Source organism: Melanotaenia boesemani, chromosome 3, assembly GCF_017639745.1.
Source record: "Melanotaenia boesemani isolate fMelBoe1 chromosome 3, fMelBoe1.pri, whole genome shotgun sequence".
Lineage (NCBI taxonomy): Eukaryota > Metazoa > Chordata > Actinopteri > Atheriniformes > Melanotaeniidae > Melanotaenia > Melanotaenia boesemani.
Genome location: NC_055684.1, coordinates 40,686,450 through 40,707,073, shown reverse-complemented (window position 1 = coordinate 40,707,073; position 20,624 = coordinate 40,686,450). Strand labels below are relative to the sequence as shown.

General features: G+C 44.6%; 1 protein-coding gene and 1 long non-coding RNA gene across 4 annotated transcripts in view; one reads left to right on the top strand and one right to left on the bottom strand.

Moving 5' to 3' along the window:
- The window catches only part of shq1 (SHQ1, H/ACA ribonucleoprotein assembly factor), a 56,166-nt gene extending 44,860 nt beyond the window's left edge, over positions 1 to 11,306 (top strand). For 2 of the 3 annotated variants that reach the window (XM_041980101.1, XM_041980102.1), the window contains one exon: positions 10,483 to 11,306. In XM_041980101.1, the coding sequence (XP_041836035.1) occupies positions 10,483 to 10,915 (433 nt within the window). In that variant the 3' untranslated portion in view covers positions 10,916 to 11,306. The remainder of the gene's footprint in view (positions 1 to 10,482) is intronic. The other variant, XM_041980103.1, reaches the window with a different exon arrangement.
- Positions 449 to 17,386, bottom strand: LOC121636541. Its single transcript, XR_006009745.1, has 3 exons — positions 17,305 to 17,386; positions 9,473 to 9,477; positions 449 to 458 (listed from the first exon to the last, which is right to left on the bottom strand). It is a non-coding gene; the product is annotated as an uncharacterized LOC121636541 (long non-coding RNA).
- Positions 17,387 to 20,624: the final 3,238 nt, after the last annotated feature.

The window sequence follows — 20,624 nt, the reverse complement described above, 5'->3', positions numbered from 1 at the left end:
ACTCGATAAAGCAAAGACAAGAGAATCAAATGGAATGAAGTAATTAATGGAAACAAGTCAGATTTCATCATCTCTAGATGGGCTGTTTATAATGTGGACGTTGTGTTTTTACCTTTGATAAAGAACTGTGCTCCTTTGGGTTTCCAGTATTGATGGTTGTAAGTCTAAATGGTCTGAAAGCTTTGAAGAAGAAAAGGAGCTGCTGGGTCTGCTGTCTCAGCCCCGATGGAGATCCAGCAAGGCCCTGCTGGGAAGAGCAAATGTCACCAGCAAAGAAAGAGAAGTCTTCTCAGCGCGGGGCCTCTCCAGATTTCCTCTTCAATACACCGGTTAAAGTTTTATTGTTTTTGTAGCTTCAAAAGGCCACAGCGGCGAGCTGTGAGACAAACAGGAAACGTCTGCAGCCATTATCTGTCCGTGTAAAACAAGAAGAACGTCCCACAGTGAAGCTGGAAGCTCTTTAAAATGAAATGTTCAATTAATTTAGTAGAGAATATTTAAGCATCAAAGACATTAATCCATGTTAAATATTTGCAGCACCGTCAGATTGCAGCATCGCTCGCAGTGCGTGGTGTTTCTCCCGTGTCCAGCATGTTGATAATGAACACCTGCTCCACCCAGTCTCTATCAGGTAGCTACAGCCAGGCCATCTCGCTACGTCAGTGTTGCAGCGTGAAATCAGCTTCTGCTTTGCTCACCTGGTTGAGGACAAAATGTCCGTTTGTCTCCACGGCTTCTCTCGAGTCAGTTTTAATATCACGTCCTGCAAACATCATGAAAAATGCTTCCTTCATATTCTGCTTGCAGGATGACGCATTTCCTCCTGTTTTAAGTTAAACAGCAGCTTCTCATTTCGTTGTAGTTTTCATTCAGTCATGTGGAACTTTTTCTGGGGTTTTTTTCAACTAAATAAGACGTTAAGTCAATTAAATCTCCAGCGGATTTAGTCCACTGATAAAAAGAGTTGTGCATTATTTTCACAACTTTTCTTTTGAATTTCTGAAGTCATTATTTACATAAAAAGCTGAGGAAGCCTCTGTGCAGAGGTAACTGTAATAAATATACAGCCTCTTTTATAATAACGTTGTTTATGCTGCAACAATCATCAAATCAAAGTTTTATTCATATTCAGTTCAAACTTGGAATTCTTCTTCAGTCTCTAAATTAAATAAAGAAATTAATTAAAACTTTATTTGTTTTCGGAGAGAAATTTTTATGTATTTTTTTAAAGAAATAAGTCGTAATGAATTGGCTGAAGGGCGACGGCTGCTGGCAGGCATGACAGACCTGAAGAAGCCTCTGACTGAGCACACAGTTGTTTCCTCGCTGTGTTGTGAAGGATGTGAAGAAGCTGGTGCCGCATTCTTCTCCGGACAATCTTCTTCCCATCAGAACACAGTCAGATGTTCTGGACCAGTTCTGGATCCATTGTGTTTCTTTGCGGAGTCAGCTGGTGTGTGCATATCCGCTTGCTAGCGTGTTGCTAGCGTGTGATGCAGTTTCTAAAGCAAAACTCAGCTGCAACATCACATGGCATCCTGGATGTGGTTTCTGATCCTCCAGCCGCTGCTGGACACCAGTCCAGAACGCAGAGTTTTAGGGTGAAGCTGGAAACAATGCAGTCCTCTGATTGGTGGAACGAATCATGACTCAGCAATAAGAACAAAGCAGGAACAGCTCCATGTTTAAATTTACGGTGGATTTATTGTTTTTTTTAAAGACAGAAAACAAGAAGAAAGAAGACAACCTGCTGGACTTCCACTGTTCTCCTTTGGTTCTGGCTCATCTTCTTCTTGGTTAGAATTACAGGAAGAACCGTACGGTTGCTGTGGAAACGCAGCAGAGATCAGGATTTACCCCACTGAGCCGGACCTGTTGGTGGAAAGCAGACTTTAGAGCAGATGGGTGAGATTTTTATGTTCTGGAGCATCCATGTGAAGTCGTTTGTGAAGCGTGTTCATCGTGTAAACTTCAGGGTTTTGTAGATGAAGATGACCTGCAGCACGTTTCCTCAGCACACCACAGCTAACTGAAATGGAAACGGAAGAAAGAGCTGTTGGCTGAACTCAGACGTGCTCTCTTCGGATAAATGCATCCGAGTTTCTCATATGTGGAGTCGGACTTCTTGGCAGTGCATCGGAGCGCTCCGGCATCCAGTCCCGCCAACGGGTCGCGTCTGCCGGTGTCGGCATCAATCACCCTCAGCTTGGGAGGGAGGCATTTACGAGCTACTCCGAGGGAACCCGGTGCTTATGTTACACAGATTTATACATCTGAGGAGAAGCTTTATGGGACGTGTTTTGAAGAGCACAGACTCCCTGAATGACTCGTTTCAGCCAGCACCAGCCCGATGAAAGAAATGGAAGGCTGTGATTTAGCTTGGCTCTTTCACAGACCCAGATACTCTCTCTTCTCATCCTCATACAAAGACTTTAGCAGATGGAGGCGTCTTTGTCTCGGCTGAAGTTTTCCAACCTTGAAAAAGCCGCCCCTCCTCAGTTTAATGAAGGCAAGCCACAGCAGCCATGTGGTAATGACTGGATTGTGTACAACATTATTCCTCCCCCTCCTAGACAAGAGCCTTTGTATTCACCGCAAGCAGAGCTTCTCTCACCACAGACGGGAGGGAGGGGAGAGAAAACAAGTCCAATGCTAACTCAATAATGACTTCCCACGGGGGAAAGAGACTACAGGGCAGTGTTTGAAGTGGCTGTTGTGCAGGAGGCTCCTCGGCCCTGCTGCTCGCCACAGGAAGCCCTCGTGTTTTATAGGGTTAGGGTTGGAAGGAGGCTCCTTACAGACTGAGCACACTCATCATCCTCATCACTAAAGGTCACAGTAATGTCTTCGTATTCTCTATTCACTTCCCGAAAATGCAATTTGTTGCTTTAGGGCTTGGGGATCTTATCTTCGGTTACTTTCTGACTCAGGAATGCAGCTTGTTCACACATACTGCTGGTCGCCTCCTCTGGCAGCTTTTAATTTACAAGCTTTGCCCACATGAGATCAGGCGTCTGAAATGTTTGTCTTTATTTGTTAACGTGTGGTTCCGCTGCACAAACTGGAAAAACCAGCTTCCCCGGAATATGGATGACGTTAGTTGGTCCACCACTTTGCTTTAGACCAGAGGTGTCAAACCACCTGAACGGACTCACCTCATCATACAAACTGAAGTCGCATCTGGTGAGTCAGAAAGATGGAAAAGATGGAACAAGTTCTCCTCCTGCCTTGTTTTACATTTACACAGAAAACATGAAACATCATCTGGACACATTAGATATTACAATTACTTTTATAGAAGTATTAGTTACTTTTTTTTTTTTTTGTAGCAATATTTGCAACTTTCTTTTTTTATCTTGTCCTGTCCAGCACAGCGACGGCAGAATGATGGTCTGGCTGTTGTGTTGTGCCAAACAAATTTGCTTTGCCAAGGGGAGCTTTATGGGTAGGAGGCCCCTCTTAATAATATTACATTTTTTATCTTATTTATTTATTTTGAATTTATGTCATCATGCTGGATGACAACAACCCAAAAACCAGAAATACACACCTGAACCAAAGCATCTCTTAGTGTATAAACCCACTGGACACCTTAGTGCTGAGTCAGCATGCAGAGGATGAGGAAGGAGGAGGATCAGAGATGAGTGTGATCCTGCAGATGTGACCACGCCTTTATGGAGGCTAGAGGCAGACTAGGGCGGCCCAGAGACCCGGGCTATCAGCAGCAATCCTGGAGCACCAACCCAAGCCCCCCCCACCATGAAGACCACCCTGGATCGGAGGGCTGCAGAGGAAGGCCCAAGCCAGATCCCCCCATGATCACAGGGCACAGACCTCGACCATCCAGGGCGCCCAGAGCGAAGTTACTTTTATTACAGTATTTGTTATATTACAATATTGCTTTTATTACAGTATTAGTTACTTTTATGACAGTATTATGTTATTACAGTATTTTATTACAATATTAGTTACCTTTATTACAATATCAGTTACTTTTCTTACAATATTACTTTTATTACAATATTAGTTACTTTTATTACAGTATTAGTTTTGTTTATTACAATTTTACAGTTACATTTATTACAATATTACTTTGATTACAATATTAGTTTCATGTATTACAATATTTACTTTTACTTTATTTACTTTTGTTAGTTTATTTCATTAAATTTTGGATGGGTAATAGGTGAATATGCAAGCAAAAATACTATTCTGAATCACTGAGAATTATTGGACTATTCTTCAAATAAGTGTTTGGTGTTAGCATGTTGTTAGCATTGTTCTGTATACATATTGTTTCTTTTATAGCCTCCAGTGTGCAGTAGCTGTAGGAAGAAAATTCCTGATATTTTCATTGGCTTACATGGCTTTGTTCCACAGAGCAGCTCCGAGTGTTTTTCAGTGAACAGTTATGTACAAATCTGTAAACGCTGTCCGTGAACCTGAGCTGAGACACAGCTTCTCAGCTCTCCTACAGAAACATCAGACAGTTTCTTTAGACTGGGTGGTTTTTCTTGGTTCTCATCAAGCTTAGATAACCTTCAACAAAAGTGATGGGAAACGCAGATTTAGCTGTCATCTTTGAGATGAAGTCTGGTATTTGCTCTTCATGTCAAACACCAAAGTTCACCTGGTAACAAAGCTAGCCATAGATTGCTAATCTGTGGATGGACCATGTGTCAGGTGCGTCACTCTCACCAGTGTGATGCCACTGGACTTCATTTTCATCTATATTCTTGATGGGGTTCAGCACAGAACTAAATAAGGTTGTTTATTTCTATTATTAGTTTCAAATATCCCAGCGCCACACAGAGCCCTTTCACACTGGCCAGGCACTGGCGTGGTGCTGCTTTCCAAGCCTAATTGTTAACTGGCCACTGCATTCACTGCTAGTTGAGATCCCGGAAAGTCAGTTCTGAACAAACATTAGAACATAGACAAATCAGCTAGATTCAATCCGCTCTACTACTTCTGTTTCAGTAAAGTTTAGAAAAAGACCAGACCACTGTAGCAGCTTTAACCAGACAACAGACCACCTGCTTAATATAAAGTTCAGATGGGCCAACTGAGGCCCATCATTCATTTAAAAACCTAAATATCACTCTTATGTTTCCTGGCAACTAATTTAAATTTCAGTTAGGGATTCATATTAGCTTTCTCATGAAACTCACTCGGTGGTCTGGATGTATTGTTTATTTTAGACTGTTGGTTATAAAGAAGCCTGAAGACCTAACCACTAACTTTCAGGACCAAAATCTCCAACATGTTGACATTAAGTTTTTCCACTTTGGTTCGGTTAAATAAAATCTTTTCACTTTCGTTCAGTTTAGTAAAGTCCTCCCACTTTGGTTCGGGTTAGTAAAGTCCTCCCACTTTGGTTCGGATTTGTAAAGTCCTCCCACTTTGGTTCAGGTTAGTAAAGTCCTTCCACTTTGGTTCGGGTTAGTAAAGTCCTTCCACTTTGGTCCGGTTTAGTAAAGTCCTCCCACTTTGGATTGGTTTAGTAAAGTCCCCTTACTTTGGTTCGGGTTTGTAAGTCCTTCCACTTGGGTTCAGTTTAGTAAAATCCTCCCACTTTGGTTTGGGTTAGTAAAGTCCTTCCACATTGTCTCAGTGCTCACACAGCAGATCTGGCTCAGATCAGCAAACACCAACTATACTCCCTTACATGCAGTTCCTTGATTGCATCAAGGCTTGATAAACTGTGGACCTCACTGTCAGTCTTTTCCTCTGCCAACTTCCAGCAAAACTAAATAAAACAAATATACAAATCAGATTTCCTAGTCAGGTTATAAACTAACAATTAAAATAGGGGTAGAACATTATCTGCTCATTTCTTTAATAAACTCTGATGATAATAGATTAGATTGCTATAGCGCTTTTCAAGGCACCCAAAGCTTGATGGTCGCACAATTTTCATTCATATCTGGTGATGTTGTGTAGCTACAGCTGTTACATGTATAGCTAAAACTGCTACATGTGTAGCTAAAACTGCTACATGTGTAGCTAAAACTGCTACATGTGTAGCTAAAACTGCTATATCTGTCGCTACAGCTGCTACATGTGTAGCTACAGCTGCTACATGTGTAGCTACAGCTGCTACATGTGTAGCTAAAACTGCTACATGTGTTGCTACAGCTGTTACATGTGTCGCTACAGTTGCTACATGTGTAGCTACAGCTGCTACATGTGTAGCTAAAACTGCTATATCTGTCGCTACAGCTGCTACATGTGTAGCTAAAACTGCTACATGTGTTGCTACAGCTGTTACATGTGTCGCTACAGTTGCTACATGTGTAGCTACAGCTGCTACACGTGTAGCTAAAACTGCTACATATCTCGCTACAGCTGCTACATGTGTAGCTAGAACTGCTACATATCTCGCTACAGCTGCTACATGTGTAGCTACAGCTGCTGCATGTGTAGCTACAGCTGCTACATGTGTAGCTACAGCTGCTACATGTGTAGCTACAGCTGCTGCATGTGTAGCTACAGCTGCTACATGTGTCGCTACAGCTGCTACATGTGTAGTTAAAACTGCTACATGTGTAGCTACAGCTGCTACATGTGTAGCTACAGCTGCTACATGTGTAGCTAAAACTGCTACATGTGTTGCTATAGCTGCTACATGTGTAGCTAAAACTGCTATATCTGTCGCTACAGCTGCTACATGTGTAGCTACAGCTGCTACATGTGTTGCTACAGCTGCTACATGTGTCGCTACAGTTGCTACATGTGTAGCTAAAATTGCTACATGTGTAGCTACAGCTGCTACATGTGTATCTAAAACTGCTACATGTGTCGTTACAGCTGCTACATGTGTTGCTACAGCTGCTACATGTGTAGCTAGAGCTGCTACATGTGTAGCTAAAACTGCTATATCTGTCGCTACAGCTGCTACATGTGTAGCTAAAACTGCTATATGTGTCGCTACAGTTGCTACATGTGTAGCTAAAACTGCTACATGTGTAGCTACAGCTGCTACATGTGTCGCTACAGCTGCTACATGTGTAGCTAAAACTGCTATATGTGTAACTACAGGTGCTACATGTGTTGCTACAGCTGCTACATGTGTAGCTAAGACTGCTACATGTGTTGCTACAGCTGCTACTTGTGTAGCTAAAACTGCTATATGTGTCGCTACAGTTGCTACATGTGTAGCTACAGCTGCTACATGTGTCACTACAGTTGCTACATGTGTAGCTAAAACTGCTACATGTGTAGCTACAGCTAATACATGTGTTGCTACAGCTGCTACATGTGTAGCTAAAACTGCTTCATGTGTAACTACAGCTGCTACATGTGTTGCTACAGCTGTTACATGTGTAGCTAAAACTGCTACATGTGTCGCTACAGCTGCTACATGTGTAGCTACAACTGCTATATGTGTCGCTACAGTTGCTACATGTGTAGCTACAGCTGCTACATGTGTCACTACAGTTGCTACATGTGTAGCTAAAACTGCTACATGTGTAGCTACAGCTAATACATGTGTTGCTACAGCTGCTACATGTGTAGCTAAAACTGCTACATGTGTAACTACAGCTGCTACATGTGTCGCTATAGCTGCTACATGTGTAGCTACAGCTGTTACATGTGTAGTTAAAACTGCTGCATGTGTCGCTACAGTTGCTACATGTGTAGCTAAAACTGCTACATGTGTCGCTACAGCTGCTACATGTGTAGCTACAGTTGCTACATGTGTAGTTAAAACTGCTACATGTGTCGCTACAGCTGCTACATGTGTAGCTACAGCTGTTACATGTGTAGTTAAAACTACTGCATGTGTCGCTACAGCTGCTACATGTGTATCTAAAACTGCTACATGTCGTTACAGCTGCTTCATGTGTAACTACAGCTGCTACATGTGTTGCTACAGCTGCTACATGTGTAGCTAAAACTGCTATATGTGTCGCTACAGTTGCTACATGTGTAGCTAAAACTGCTACATGTGTAACTACAGCTGCTACATGTGTAGCTACAGCTGCTACATGTGTCGCTACAGCTGCTACATGTGTAACTACAGCTGCTACATGTGTATCTAAAACTGCTACATGTGTCGTTACAGCTGTTACATGTGTAGCTACAACTGCTATATGTGTCGCTACAGTTGCTACATGTGTAGCTAAAACTGCTACATGTGTAGCTACAGCTGCTACATGTGTCGCTACAGCTGCTACATTTGTAGCTAAAACTGCTATATGTGTCGCTACAGTTGCTACATGTGTCGTTACAGCTGCTACATGTGTAGCTAAAACTGCTACATTTGTCGCTACAGCTGCTACATGTGTAGCTACAGCTGCTACATGTGTCGCTACAGCTGCTACATGTGTAGCTACAGTTGCTACATGTGTAGCTAAAACTGCTACATGTGTAGCTAAAACTGCTACATGTGTCGCTACAGCTGCTACATGTGTCGCTACAGCTGCTACATGTGTAGCTAAAACTGCTACATTTGTCGCTACAGCTGCTACATGTGTAGCTACAGCTGCCCCTGGGGCAGACTGATGGAAGTATGGCAGCCAATCTGTGCCCACCATCTCGCGATGTCGACACTGGAGGCAAGGAGGGTGATGTGCCCAAGGACATAACAACAGATGACTGGGGGAGTGGGAATTAAATGGCCAATATTCCCATTACTGGACGGCCCTCTCTTCCACCTGAACCACCATACCCCCACTGTTGTTGGAACAAATAATAAAAGGATAAATGATTTTCATACCAGCAATGAAAGTTGGGCATGTTCCTCGTAGCATATCAGGGGCAGCAATGGCTTAGGCGGGCCATCCAATGAAAATTATCGGAAGGTAGGCGATTCGATTCACGCTCCCCCAGTCATCTGTCGTGTCCTTGGGCACTTCACCCTCCTGCAGCTGTGGCTATCATCACCAGGTGTGAGTGAATAATGGATACAATGTGAAGTGCTATAGAAATAAAATAAATCCACAAAATACTTGTTAGTAGAGGTTTTGGTGCTGGAGAGTTTAAAAATCAACTTTTTTCAGATTCTCTCCTGGTAAAAGCCTCTCTGCAACACCGCTCTGTGTAGTTTTTTTTTCCTTTTGTTTTTCTTCCAGGAAAGAATTTGTGTGTACATGATATAGCACAAGAACAAGATCTGTTGACAGTCTCTCTTTGGGTCTTAGATGAATTCACAGCCTCTGCATGCTGCCTCCATAAACACTATTCACCAACATAGGGAGCTCATTAGGACTGCACAGTAATGAGGAGCCATCCTGCTGCTCAGCAGTGGGTTAATTGGGCCAAAGAGGGCAAGTGGAGTGAAGTGTGTGCACATATGAAAAGTAGCCTCCCTCCAAACATACCTCTTATACCCGTGAATGCACCCAGCACCCTTTCCCTAACCCTGAATGGACACAGTCTGAATCGCAGTGACCCACACAGGTCAGCTCGTAATCACCATGGCGATGGGGGCGGCACACATCTCTAACTGCATTGAGGAGCGAATAACAACCACTTAAGTTTTTGGCAGATACTCCCAGCATGAATAATGTGCAGGCGTGGGCCTCCACACAATCCGATGGCTTCACACAAACGCAGCCTTGTAGGAGGACGGTCGTCAGTGGTACAACAGCTGACTTCCAGCAGACTGTGGCGTCGACCGCAGTGACACCTCTAAAACTGATGTGACAGGAACTTTGTTTGATGCTCTGTTAATGAGTTCATTCTCTTAAACTTAATCTCAGGAGACATTTTGTGGTGGGGCTGCGGCCTGCCGTCGCTTCTTATCCAGACTTTTATTGACTACAATGCAGCACAACACTGCCGGTTTTTAGTATTTTAGTACTCTGCCTCTGTTTTGCAGTATCTGTTTGATTCTACTCACCAGCACTGCATTATTTTATCCCTCCATAACTAAGATGATAAACAGAAGTTTACACACTGCACTTTACTCAGATCCTGGTTTTCACCAGAATGTGTCCAGTATGAGCAGCCAGATCCACCTAATTGAGCTTCATCACTTCCTCTCTCGGCTTCACTGGTAGAAAAGAAGACCCCTGGTTTTCAGACCAGAGTTCACTTCTTTGCTTCGAACCAGAGTCTGAGTTCACGTTCACACATCTCCAGACACACCAGATTATCTGTGGCAGCAGACCAAAGCACTGGTCCAGACAAAAGTTAAGATAGTCACCCCACCGACCTCACCATGCCAGCCCACAAGTACACTCCAGTCCAGGAGGAGGAGGGATGGGATGCCTCACAGTCTCTTATCGTCTCCTGCAAAGAGCAGCGGCTGGGGGTCTGGACCCCCGTTACAGCTCATCTTCTTACATTATTAAACATCCATGTGTCATAGAGCCCCATGGCTTCTGCACATCGTGGTCTACGTGGCATCATATGAGAACGGGATTTGCTTTATAGATATTGGATTAGTAGATGTGCATACTGTAGTAGGCTGAGCCAGTTTTATCTTTTTCCACTTTATTGTTGAGTTGTTTTACTTTCTGTCCCCTGTTCCAGGTCCAGGAAGGTGACGTCCCTGGCCGCAACATTACGGAAAACCTCACTGCAGAAGAAAGACCTGGAGCTGGAGCTGGATGAGCTGGAGAATGCAGCCATGATGGTGGTGGAGGAGGAGCGAGCTTCCAGCGACGACTCGTCCAGCGAGGAGTCTGAGGCTGAAGGACGAGGCTGCTCTGAATCCAGTGAGGGAGGAGGGGAGGAGACGGGCAAGGACCACCCTCTCCAGCACCAGGCCACCTCCCTTGCCTCTGTCGCCCCCACCAGCACACTCCTCACAGCAGAGAGGAAGGTAGACGCCCCTCCGTCAGGAGGCTCCAGGTCGCTGATCCAGGAGCTGGAGGAGCTGAGGGTCTCCCCGGACTCCCGGCTGATCCAGGAGCTGGAGGAGCTGAGGGTCTCCCCGGACTCCCGGCTGATCCAGGAGCAGTGACAACCGAGGAAGGAGCTGCACCAGGACTTTCTCAGAGCCGAACCCTCTACTCATCGTTCAGACTCAGCAGGACTTTGTTAAATTGAAAGTCAGAAGGAATTTATTTGGTCAACAGTTATTTTGATGCATTAAACCAGTTTCATGATTATTATGCTTTTTTTTTTAATATACAATCCAAATTTCATGTTTACTTTTGCTTCATGAGCACATTCACATCATTTTGACTTCTTTTAAAGAGAATTACTGTTTTGTTTTTTGCACTGAATGAATTGTCGTTAATTATTGAGAGTAAGTCAGCTGCTGTACAACTTCTGTTATTTTTCATTTCCATATTCATATTATCGTGCAAGCTGCAGCTTTATGTTGGCTTTGAATAAACCAAATGAGCTTCTTCAGGCATTTTGCATTTCATGTGGTCCAGTGTGGCTGGAAAAGCACCAAACCCTGGAAAAGTCCGGCATTGATCGAAGTGAGAAAGACACTAAGAGGCCACGGTGATGAACATCAACATCACCGCCGTGTCTAACAGGCGAGAGAAAACAAGGAAGCAGATGTCAGGATGAAGGCAGCGAGCGAGGCGTTCGGAGATCAGACCAGGATCAGGGCCAGCAGAGACCCGCTGACCAGCTCGCCTCTCTGCAGGAAATAGATTTTAACGTGTGTCCCCTGGGCGCGCTTGCATTGATTATTAAAAGTGACCCAAATCAACTGAGTTTGTCTGGTTTTTCTGATCCTAATGGGTTCTACCAGCTAGGGGGTGACTTGCTGCTCCTGGGCTTTTTCAGGAGGAATTTCATCCCGGCTGGATGATGACAGTGAGGACTGCAGCTGCTTTCTGTAGTATCGAGTTACTGAGATGGACCATGACATTAAGCACCTCCCAGGCAGAGAAAACCTCCTCTCAACACCCCCCTTGGGGCCTTCATTGCTGTATGATGGATATGAGTTACACTGTGAATGTGGGACCGTTTAAAAGCCCCTTTTGATCCAGGAACATGAATCCGGGGACTCGGCACCCTCGCGGGAGGTGGCTCCCCTCCCTGCCGGGGTTTCACATTGATTAAGTGACACAGGCCTCCGTCGCCGTTTTCCATATTCCTCCATTAGTGTTGCCGTCGCGGACGTTCAGGTCTGCTTTGCCTGGATGCTTTCCCTCCACCAAGAAGCAGCTCACAAGGTAACGAGGAAAGTTAAAACCACTACAAGGCAGAAATTCATGTCTGTTATAAACCGCCCCACACGGTCTGAGCTCCGTCTGTATAGTTGTCCTCATTGTCTTCGTCTTCCTGTTCCTCGTCTTCTTCACTGGTTTGTTCCGTCCCTGTGTCCATCTGTCTGTATGTCTCCACACCGTGAAGAGCCTGAGGTGGTGCATCACACTTCTTCCTGAAGTCTAATATCCTTTACTTTGGAGTTGAGGGCCAGGTTTCTGACCACCAGCGTTTCAGTCTCATCCCTGCAAGCTGCGTCATCTCCAGGGAAGAACCCAGAGATGGTGTGACCTGCAAATTTAGTGATACGACTTCTGCTTGAGTGGGCTGGAGAACAGTCATAGGGGAAGAGCGAATAGAGGCGAGGACTAAATGTGGGGAGCCGGTGCTGAGAGTGGTTGAGGAGGGTCAGGTCAGGAACTGTTTGATCCAGGTGCAGATGGGCTGGGAGAGGCCAAAGTCCAGCAGGTTGCAGATCAGGATGTCTGGGATGAACTGAAGTCAACAAAGCACATTCTCATATTGCTGGTATGAACGCCATTTTTCACAAACCTTTGCAGTTGCTAAAGTACAGAACCCGTGGACGAATAGAAACTAAAGCAGTGAGTTGCTCATCTCAAATTTTAGAAACCAGATTTTTGGAAATGAGACTTTTTATTATTTAGTCAACATATCGGCACATATTAGCTCCCAAAACAAAGTTTGGACGGAGCAACGGCCGTCTGGGAACGTACGGCTGGAATAACGACTTTGAATAAATTTGGTTCATTGGCAGCAGGACTCAGAATGAAGAGCACCTCAGAGAAGCAGAGTCACTCAGAAGTAAAGCTGAGTAGACCTTCAGTTACCTACAAAATAATATCTGATCAGTTTAGTAAAATTAAAAATATTTTATGTTAGGATTTGGTATTAAAACCTGGAACTGAAACAAATGATCAACTAAAAACACAAGGATGTGAAAAATATCCCAGTGTTCAACAACCTCAACTTCACATCATTTTAATCAGCAGTTTCAGTTCCCGAACTAGAACTAGAACTACCGAACGCAGCATCAACAAGGACTGATGAAACCTGGGAAATACAGAAATCTGGTCAAATTCTTAACGGATCAGGACCAGCTGACTGAAGAATCATCTTCTTTCATTCCACTGCTGCAGGAAGACGGACAAAAAAATCATCGTTTTAATAGTAATTAAAATATAAGCAAAAGTACACGAGCAATCAAACAGGAAGGGAAACACACACACACACACACACACAGCAGCTGTTCTGCACTTTCTCTGTCAAATCACACGGACTCGTTTGAACTCATTTGAAAGTCAAGGGAACCAGTTCAGATGAAGAAGTTGGTTCATTTTGGTGACCTTGCTCCGAATAAAACATGTAAATGTAACGCCACCATGAGATAATGCAATTCTTCCCTTGTTTTAGTTTAAATTGGGAAAGGCACCACCAAGGACGATGCCTTCACTGCCACCCTTTGCTCTGGTTGATTGTAATAGAAAACTCCATCTCCTGAGAGGGAAAGTGATTCTGGTGCTTCAAAAGATTAATGGCCCTCCAGAAGGAATGAATTGGGCTGTGTTCAGGGCCCGACTCCTCCCGGCAGAGAAAGTAGAAATTCGTCCTGCTTCATCTTTGGTCCCGGAGCAATGCAGCATGTCGTGTTGCTCCAGGTCTGACCGGCTCAAGAAGAGAAGCAGCTCAGTCTTCAGGCTTTGTTGTGCTTCCTCTTGCAATGATTGGCATATGGAAATGAGGCGGTGAGAACGTGGGATGTGACGGTGCTGACAGGGAGGGATTATCTAAACGGGCTATTTTCATGCTCTTAATCACAAAGGAAACAGAGAAATCCTCCTTTCCACCGTGTGTGGCGTCGTGTTGACATCTGCTTGGCTGATTCACTCTAATTGTTGAGTTCAATGTCCGTTGAATCACTCCTCTCAGCGGACATGTGGCAGCTTAATGGTGCGAAGGGTGGAGGAGTGTTTATAGCACCTTGTTCAGGCTGTGGGGTTGTTGGAGTGTGAAGGTAGAGCAGAGGCGTGGGGAGTCCGGCCTGCTGAGTTAAACCGAACTCCCCTCAGACCACGACAGCTGAGATTCTACACAGCTTGTTGCAGTTTCACACTTCAACATTTCTAATGATCCACGTTGCTGCCAGGAGTTGTGCTGCCTTTTACCTGCAGCTGTTCCTGGTCATCCCTGCTCAGCTAAAGCAGCTGTTAATGTTTCACAGAGCTGAAAACAAACCCTCACTGGCTGCTCTGCTGTGTATTTCTCTTTCTGTTGATCTGTAAAAACCTCAAGCCAACTAGAACTTATTTCACTTTGACGCCAGGTTAACGGAATGAGAAAATAAAAGCAAGAATATTTCCAGTTTTACTTCTTTAAAAATGTTATTTTGGACAGTTTGGTCAGTTCCACCAACCCAGTAAGTGAAGGATGAACCAGTTTCGCTAAACTGTGTCGAGACGAGCAAGTTTCAATTGCATCATGAAGCGCTTCCTTATTAAAAACACTAATATTTTACATTCTTTACTTGCAGCTGCAGAAAAAGCCTTGGGTCAGTGATGATGCAGGGCTGTTTTCTGGAACTGGGAATCTTGATGGCGTCATCATGGATCCCTTGAAAAGAGGAATCTTACTCCAGGCTAACTGAAGATGGCTGAGGGAAAAGATCCTGGAACGTCCTGGAGAGGCCTACAGGTCTGAGAAGGTGTCCAGCATAGCGTTCGTTCCTGTGCTCTGCCCACATATCAACATATGGCCTGGTCCCACATCAGCAGAGCCCTCAGTCCTCTGCACATTCGCTTGGTAACTGTCCCACCTCCACCCTGACTCCACCTTGATAAACTGTCCGAGGCGATCAGCAGAGGTGTCCCTGGTATAATGTCAGGCGTTGACATCCAGAGGCAGGAATGAGATGATAACACGGTGTAACGCTCTGTTAGGGCTGAGGACTGAACTGCTGCCAATGGTGAGAGATGTCGACTAAACACAACCAGTCCAACTACGGTGCCACGGTGTGTGAATGAAGACAGAACACAAATTAGTGCAGTATGAAATCTAGAACGGTTCCGTATCAAAACATAGACACAGTAAGTGTTCTATAGATATTTATACATTCATTATTACTTATGTTAATATTTGCTATAAATAATCAGGTAGAATTAATATAAAAAGACACAATAAACAAAACAACAGTGAAGAGTTCTGTTTCCTCAACGTATTTCTAGGTTGGTTTTTTCCAGTCCATGTGAGGGAAACAGTCCAGGAATCAAAACATTAAAACCAAAACCCAAAATGGGCTCAAAAGACAGTTTTTTTCTACACTGTCCTGTCCAGCACGGTGGCGGCAGAATGATGGTCTGGCTGCTGCGTTTGCTTTGCCAAGAGGAGCTTTATGGGTATCGGGCTCCTGTTGATAATAGGATTTATTATTTAAATCTTACTTATGTTGAATTTATGTAGTCTTGCTGGACCTGACCAGCAGCACGTGTTTGCTTGACGTGATGCAGCTTTGTTCTGGATGCCAGCGGTCTTTTCCTGCAGCCCTCCCTGCGTTAGGAGTTTTACATTTGCTCATGGAAAAGTGGAAAAGTCCCTGAATGGAGCCGTACCACCACATATAAGAATGCATGGTTATAATCATTGTTTTAATTAAAGTGACCTCGATGAAACTATACGTTTACCAGATACTGAAGATTGTGGATTGAAAAGATGTAAAGTTGCAACAAAAGCTAAAATAACACATCTTTGGTGCACAATACATTCAGCGAGCGGAAGGAATACAGAAATGAAGGAGGACATGTAAATCCAGTACCAGACACCATCCATGTAGAGAGCTTGTGGCCCAAGTTAATCATTTATAATTACATCATGCTAAATGATATAATAACATAAAACATATATATAATATAACTATAACATAAAAGGTATAAAATTTATAATCTAAAATTTAATTTCAATTATTTAACTTTACCTGAAGGGTGGAAAAGATGTTCCAAGGCTAAATAAACGTCAGTAATTCAAGTAATTTGATGAGGAAAAATCCACTTTTTAACACCAAATTTTCATTCAGATTAAACCAGAAGAAGAAAGACTGCAGAGGCATGTTTCTGGTCATTTCTCTGCTCACAGCAGAGAACTGAAACATCCTCTGATCTCAGTGAACAGACTCGGGGTGATCATGCTAAAAATGTACAGTATGTTCCTCTTTAATACGTCCCAGCCCTCTGCACACAACACTAATACACACTAATCTTTCCAACATGGAAATCTACGAGGCGCCCTCCCACAAAGCATCCCCGCCGTCAACTCAGGAGAATCCAGCTTTCACACATCTGTAGGATGGAAGTGTGTCAGCAGCCCAGGCACATTCCCCTCAGCCTGGGGCAACATCAGGACACAGAGACTCTGTTATTAATCTTATCAGGAGATAATATGACCTTCCAAACCCTGCAATTATCAGATTATACATCACTTTCCCCATGGAGCTGACTTCAAGCGCTCTCATTTATTTAAATCAGTACCTCAGCAAGACAGAAGAAACCTTCCTCAGAGGTTTTCTCCATATTGACATGACAGCATCACACAGTTGCTGCAGGTTTGTCGGCTGCATCCATGATGAGAATCTCCCGTTCCACCACATCCCAAAGATGCTCTACTGGACTGAGATCTGGTGGCTGTGGAGGCCGTTGGAGTCCAGTGAACTCATCGTCATGTTCTAGAAAGCAGGTGGAGATGATCTGAGCTTTGTGACATGGTGCATTATCCTGCTGGAAGTAGCATCAGAAGAAAAGTCCTGGTCCTGATGGTGTTGGAGATCAGGTCCTGAAAAACTGTGCTGTCCATCTGGCAGATATATTTAGTTTAATTTTTTCAACATCCCTCCAGCTGCATAAGGTCCCTTCACTCTGGAAAGATTCCATCATTGTTCCAGTAACCAAATCTGCATCTCCGACTGGTGCAGGTCATCCTTCTTAAACGTCAGCATCAGCAAAACAAATGAAATGTGCATCGACTTTTGGAAGAATCCTCCGAACATCTCTCCTGTCAGGATTGACAACCAGGCAGTAGAGCTGATGAACACTTACAAATACCTGGACACACACCTGGATGGCAGGCTGACCTTTGACCTTCATGCAGACGCTGTATTCAGGAAGCTCACAGAACGTATTTTTATCGGAAGCTTCGTAGTTTTAATATTGACAGGACTTTTATGCAAATGTTTTATTCTTGTTTTATTGAATCACTTTTAACCTCTTTTATCTGTTGGTATGGCTCCTTTCTCTCAAGAACAAGGATAGATTGCAGGGGATTGCAGGGATCTCCCTGAATGACCTTTCAGCCCTGCATCAAGCCAGAGTGCTAAACAAGGCTCGTTTAATCCACCCATTGGCTCGTGAGTTTTTGCTGCTTCCATCAGGGCGCAGGCACATCCTACCAAGATGTAGGACTAACAGACACAAATACTCTTTTGTCCCTGCAGCCATCGCCCTGCTGAACAAGTAGCTCTAATTTTGTTCTTGATTAATTTATTATTTTTATCATAGACATTTTAAATATTTATTGTTATTTGTGTGTTTGTGACTGATTGTTTTTACTGCTGGCTGTACAACAAATAACCCTCAAGGGATAATAAATATTCCTTGAACCTTGAACTGTGGTCATAAAGGGATGGACATAGTCAGCGAAAATACTCAGAGACGCGGAGGGTCTCTGTGGTCCAGAACGTGGAGGGTCTTTGTGGTCCGGAACGTGGAGGGTCTCTGTGGTCCAGAACATGGAGGGTCTCTGTGGTCCAGAACGTGGAGGGTCTTTGTGGTCCGGAACGTGGAGGGTCTCTGTGGTCCAGAACGTGGAGGGTCTCTGTGGTCCAGAATGTGTTTTGGTCAGAACAGAAATGCTGCTTGTTTGCTTTGATCATGTTTAATATGAGAATTCCAGGTTATTTTATCATTTTTAACCCACTGGGCACCTCAGTGACTGTCAGCATGCAGAGGATGAAGAATGAGGAGGGATCAGAGGTGAGGTGACATTTATGCAAATGTGACCATATCTCTACGGAGGCTCGAGGCAGACTAGGGTGGCCCAGAGAGCCGGGTCATCAGCAGCATCCTGGAGCACCAACCCCAGCCCCCCCCACCACCACAAAGACCACCTCAGAGCCACCCGAAGGGCTGCAGAGGAAGGCCCTAGCCAGATCCCCCCGTGGTCATGGGGCACAGGCCCCGGTAGGCACTGCCCATCCAGGGTGGCCAGAGCAAAGGGCCCAGGGCCGCTAGAGATCAGAGGCAGTCCACCCCCAAGGCAGAGGACCTGCTCCATGCCCAGGAGGACCAGGCCTCCCCAAATTGCCACCCACTCTCCTATACCCCCCCCCCACACACACACGAACACTCGCTCTCACACGCCCACATCACACTTAACCCTCCCATCATGTCCTGTGGGAGACATCCCCTGCAGACCAGAGCCTAGCAAGCCCCAAATTCGGCCCCCACCACCACCCTCCACCCCACCCCACCCAGATGTGACAGACTGGGCATCCCCCCAGGGCCAGCAGCCTCCCCATCAGCACAGTCAGCCTGGATCCCGGCCCCTGGGGCAACCACCTCCCTCTGCCCACCCCCGGTGGCGCCCAGGAAACTGGGGTGTGAGAGAACCCATTGCCCTCACCTTCTCTGCTCATGACTGTTTGTGTGTTGTTTGTGATTAAATTTGAGGGGCAGTAACCACGCCGTGCTGGGAGCGAGGCCACACAAGCAGCCCCGCCCACCATGCACTGCATGGCACGCCCCGTTCTTTGAGTGTTGTATTATTTAATTTTGATGTCTAAGTGTAATTATATGTGAGAGGTGCAGCCAAGAAGGCCACATAGATGCCCCCTCCCCTCCACCCAGCACGATGCGACGCCTCCCACATCCCTACATGTGTGAGAGAGAGCGGGGAAGGAGAGGGTCCGGGGATGTAACACCAGAGGGAAGCAGACTTCCCTCCAGAGGATGAGCTGCTGGTGGCAGTAGGCACCCCCATTTCCTGGGAGGCCCCCCAGGGCAGGAAAGGCCAGGAGCAGCCATCCCCCATGACCAGGACACACACAACCACAACCAATGAGCCGCCACCAACCCCAGAAGGCCCCACCCACCACATGCCTCGGGTGGAAGGAGAGGAGGGGGAGAAGGACAGTGGGAGAGCCCAAACCAACAGCCCACCACCCCAGGCCCACCCAGACCCCCCCACAGGTGTATGTGATCCCTCTCCACATACACACCTATATCTTCACCTACTTCCACTCATCCTGGCACACACACAGGGCTTAAAGTAAAAAAGAATCCTGAGCCTGAACTTTTTTCCGGGGAGCGGAGCTGCAGTGGATCTGATGCATTCACACTACAGGCAAACACCTTTTGGCATTTAGTTTGGCATAAGATGACCTCCAGTTTAAATGGGAATTTTAGAAAGTAAAGGTAATAATAATAATAATATAAGGACATATGAAACTCAGGCTAATTAATTTACATTATTCATTTAGCAATCATTTAATTTAGTAAAGGGTCAATTATACAAAAAAAAAAACAAAAAAAACAGAGCAACAGTGACATTTTAATTTTAAATTGCAACATTTCCATCATTTTTGTTCAAAACAATATCAAATTAGGTTATAAAAAAAATACAAAACAAATGCAATTTAATACACTAACAACAAGTCAGTTCAATTAACAACAACAGCAACAAAAAGGTTTAAGTTCTCCAAGACCTGATTAACCTGCATAAGAAATGGATAGAAAATAAATAGTTTACTTCAGAAACTGAGAACTGCTAAACTGAAGCCTCCAGTACAATCACCACCGCTCATTAACACCTTTTTCCTGTTTTAGTTCTTCTTTTTGGGTTGGGCTTTGATTCCTCTCCTTTTTAACATGAACCAGCCACTGGCGCTACGTCAGCTGTGGGTGGTGCTCCAGGTGTTGTGTGATCATACGGCCGCGGGAGCGCTGCCTGTTAGCGTCGTTTCGCTCAGCTTCTCTGTGTCTGCGGCTCCTCATCTTGGTGTAAAACCGACATAGTACGAGAATGCAAGTGACAATATGTGTAAATTCACAGAATTATTAACCCTGCAGATGAAGACGTGCTGTAATCAGAAACGATATCCAGGCTTGTTGCTGCTTCACTGTTCAGGTTTCATGTTTGTCTCATGCTTGTTTATTGAAAGTATGTAAAGTCCAGTAAAGACATGATTTGTGTGTTGATTTACAAAGTTTAATTTCCACTGATGTTCATGACTTATTTTATTTATTAGAGTACATTTCTTGTTAATAAAATGCAGAATCTACAATAAAGTGGTCTGATATCAATCAAGAGTTAAACTGTGCACATTACTGGCCGAGTAGTACCTTACACCACTTCTTATTCTTTTAAAGTGGAATTTGGTCTCAGAATAATCGTTTTAACATATCAATAGCTGATCATGGGCCTGTAATTGTCAATAAAAC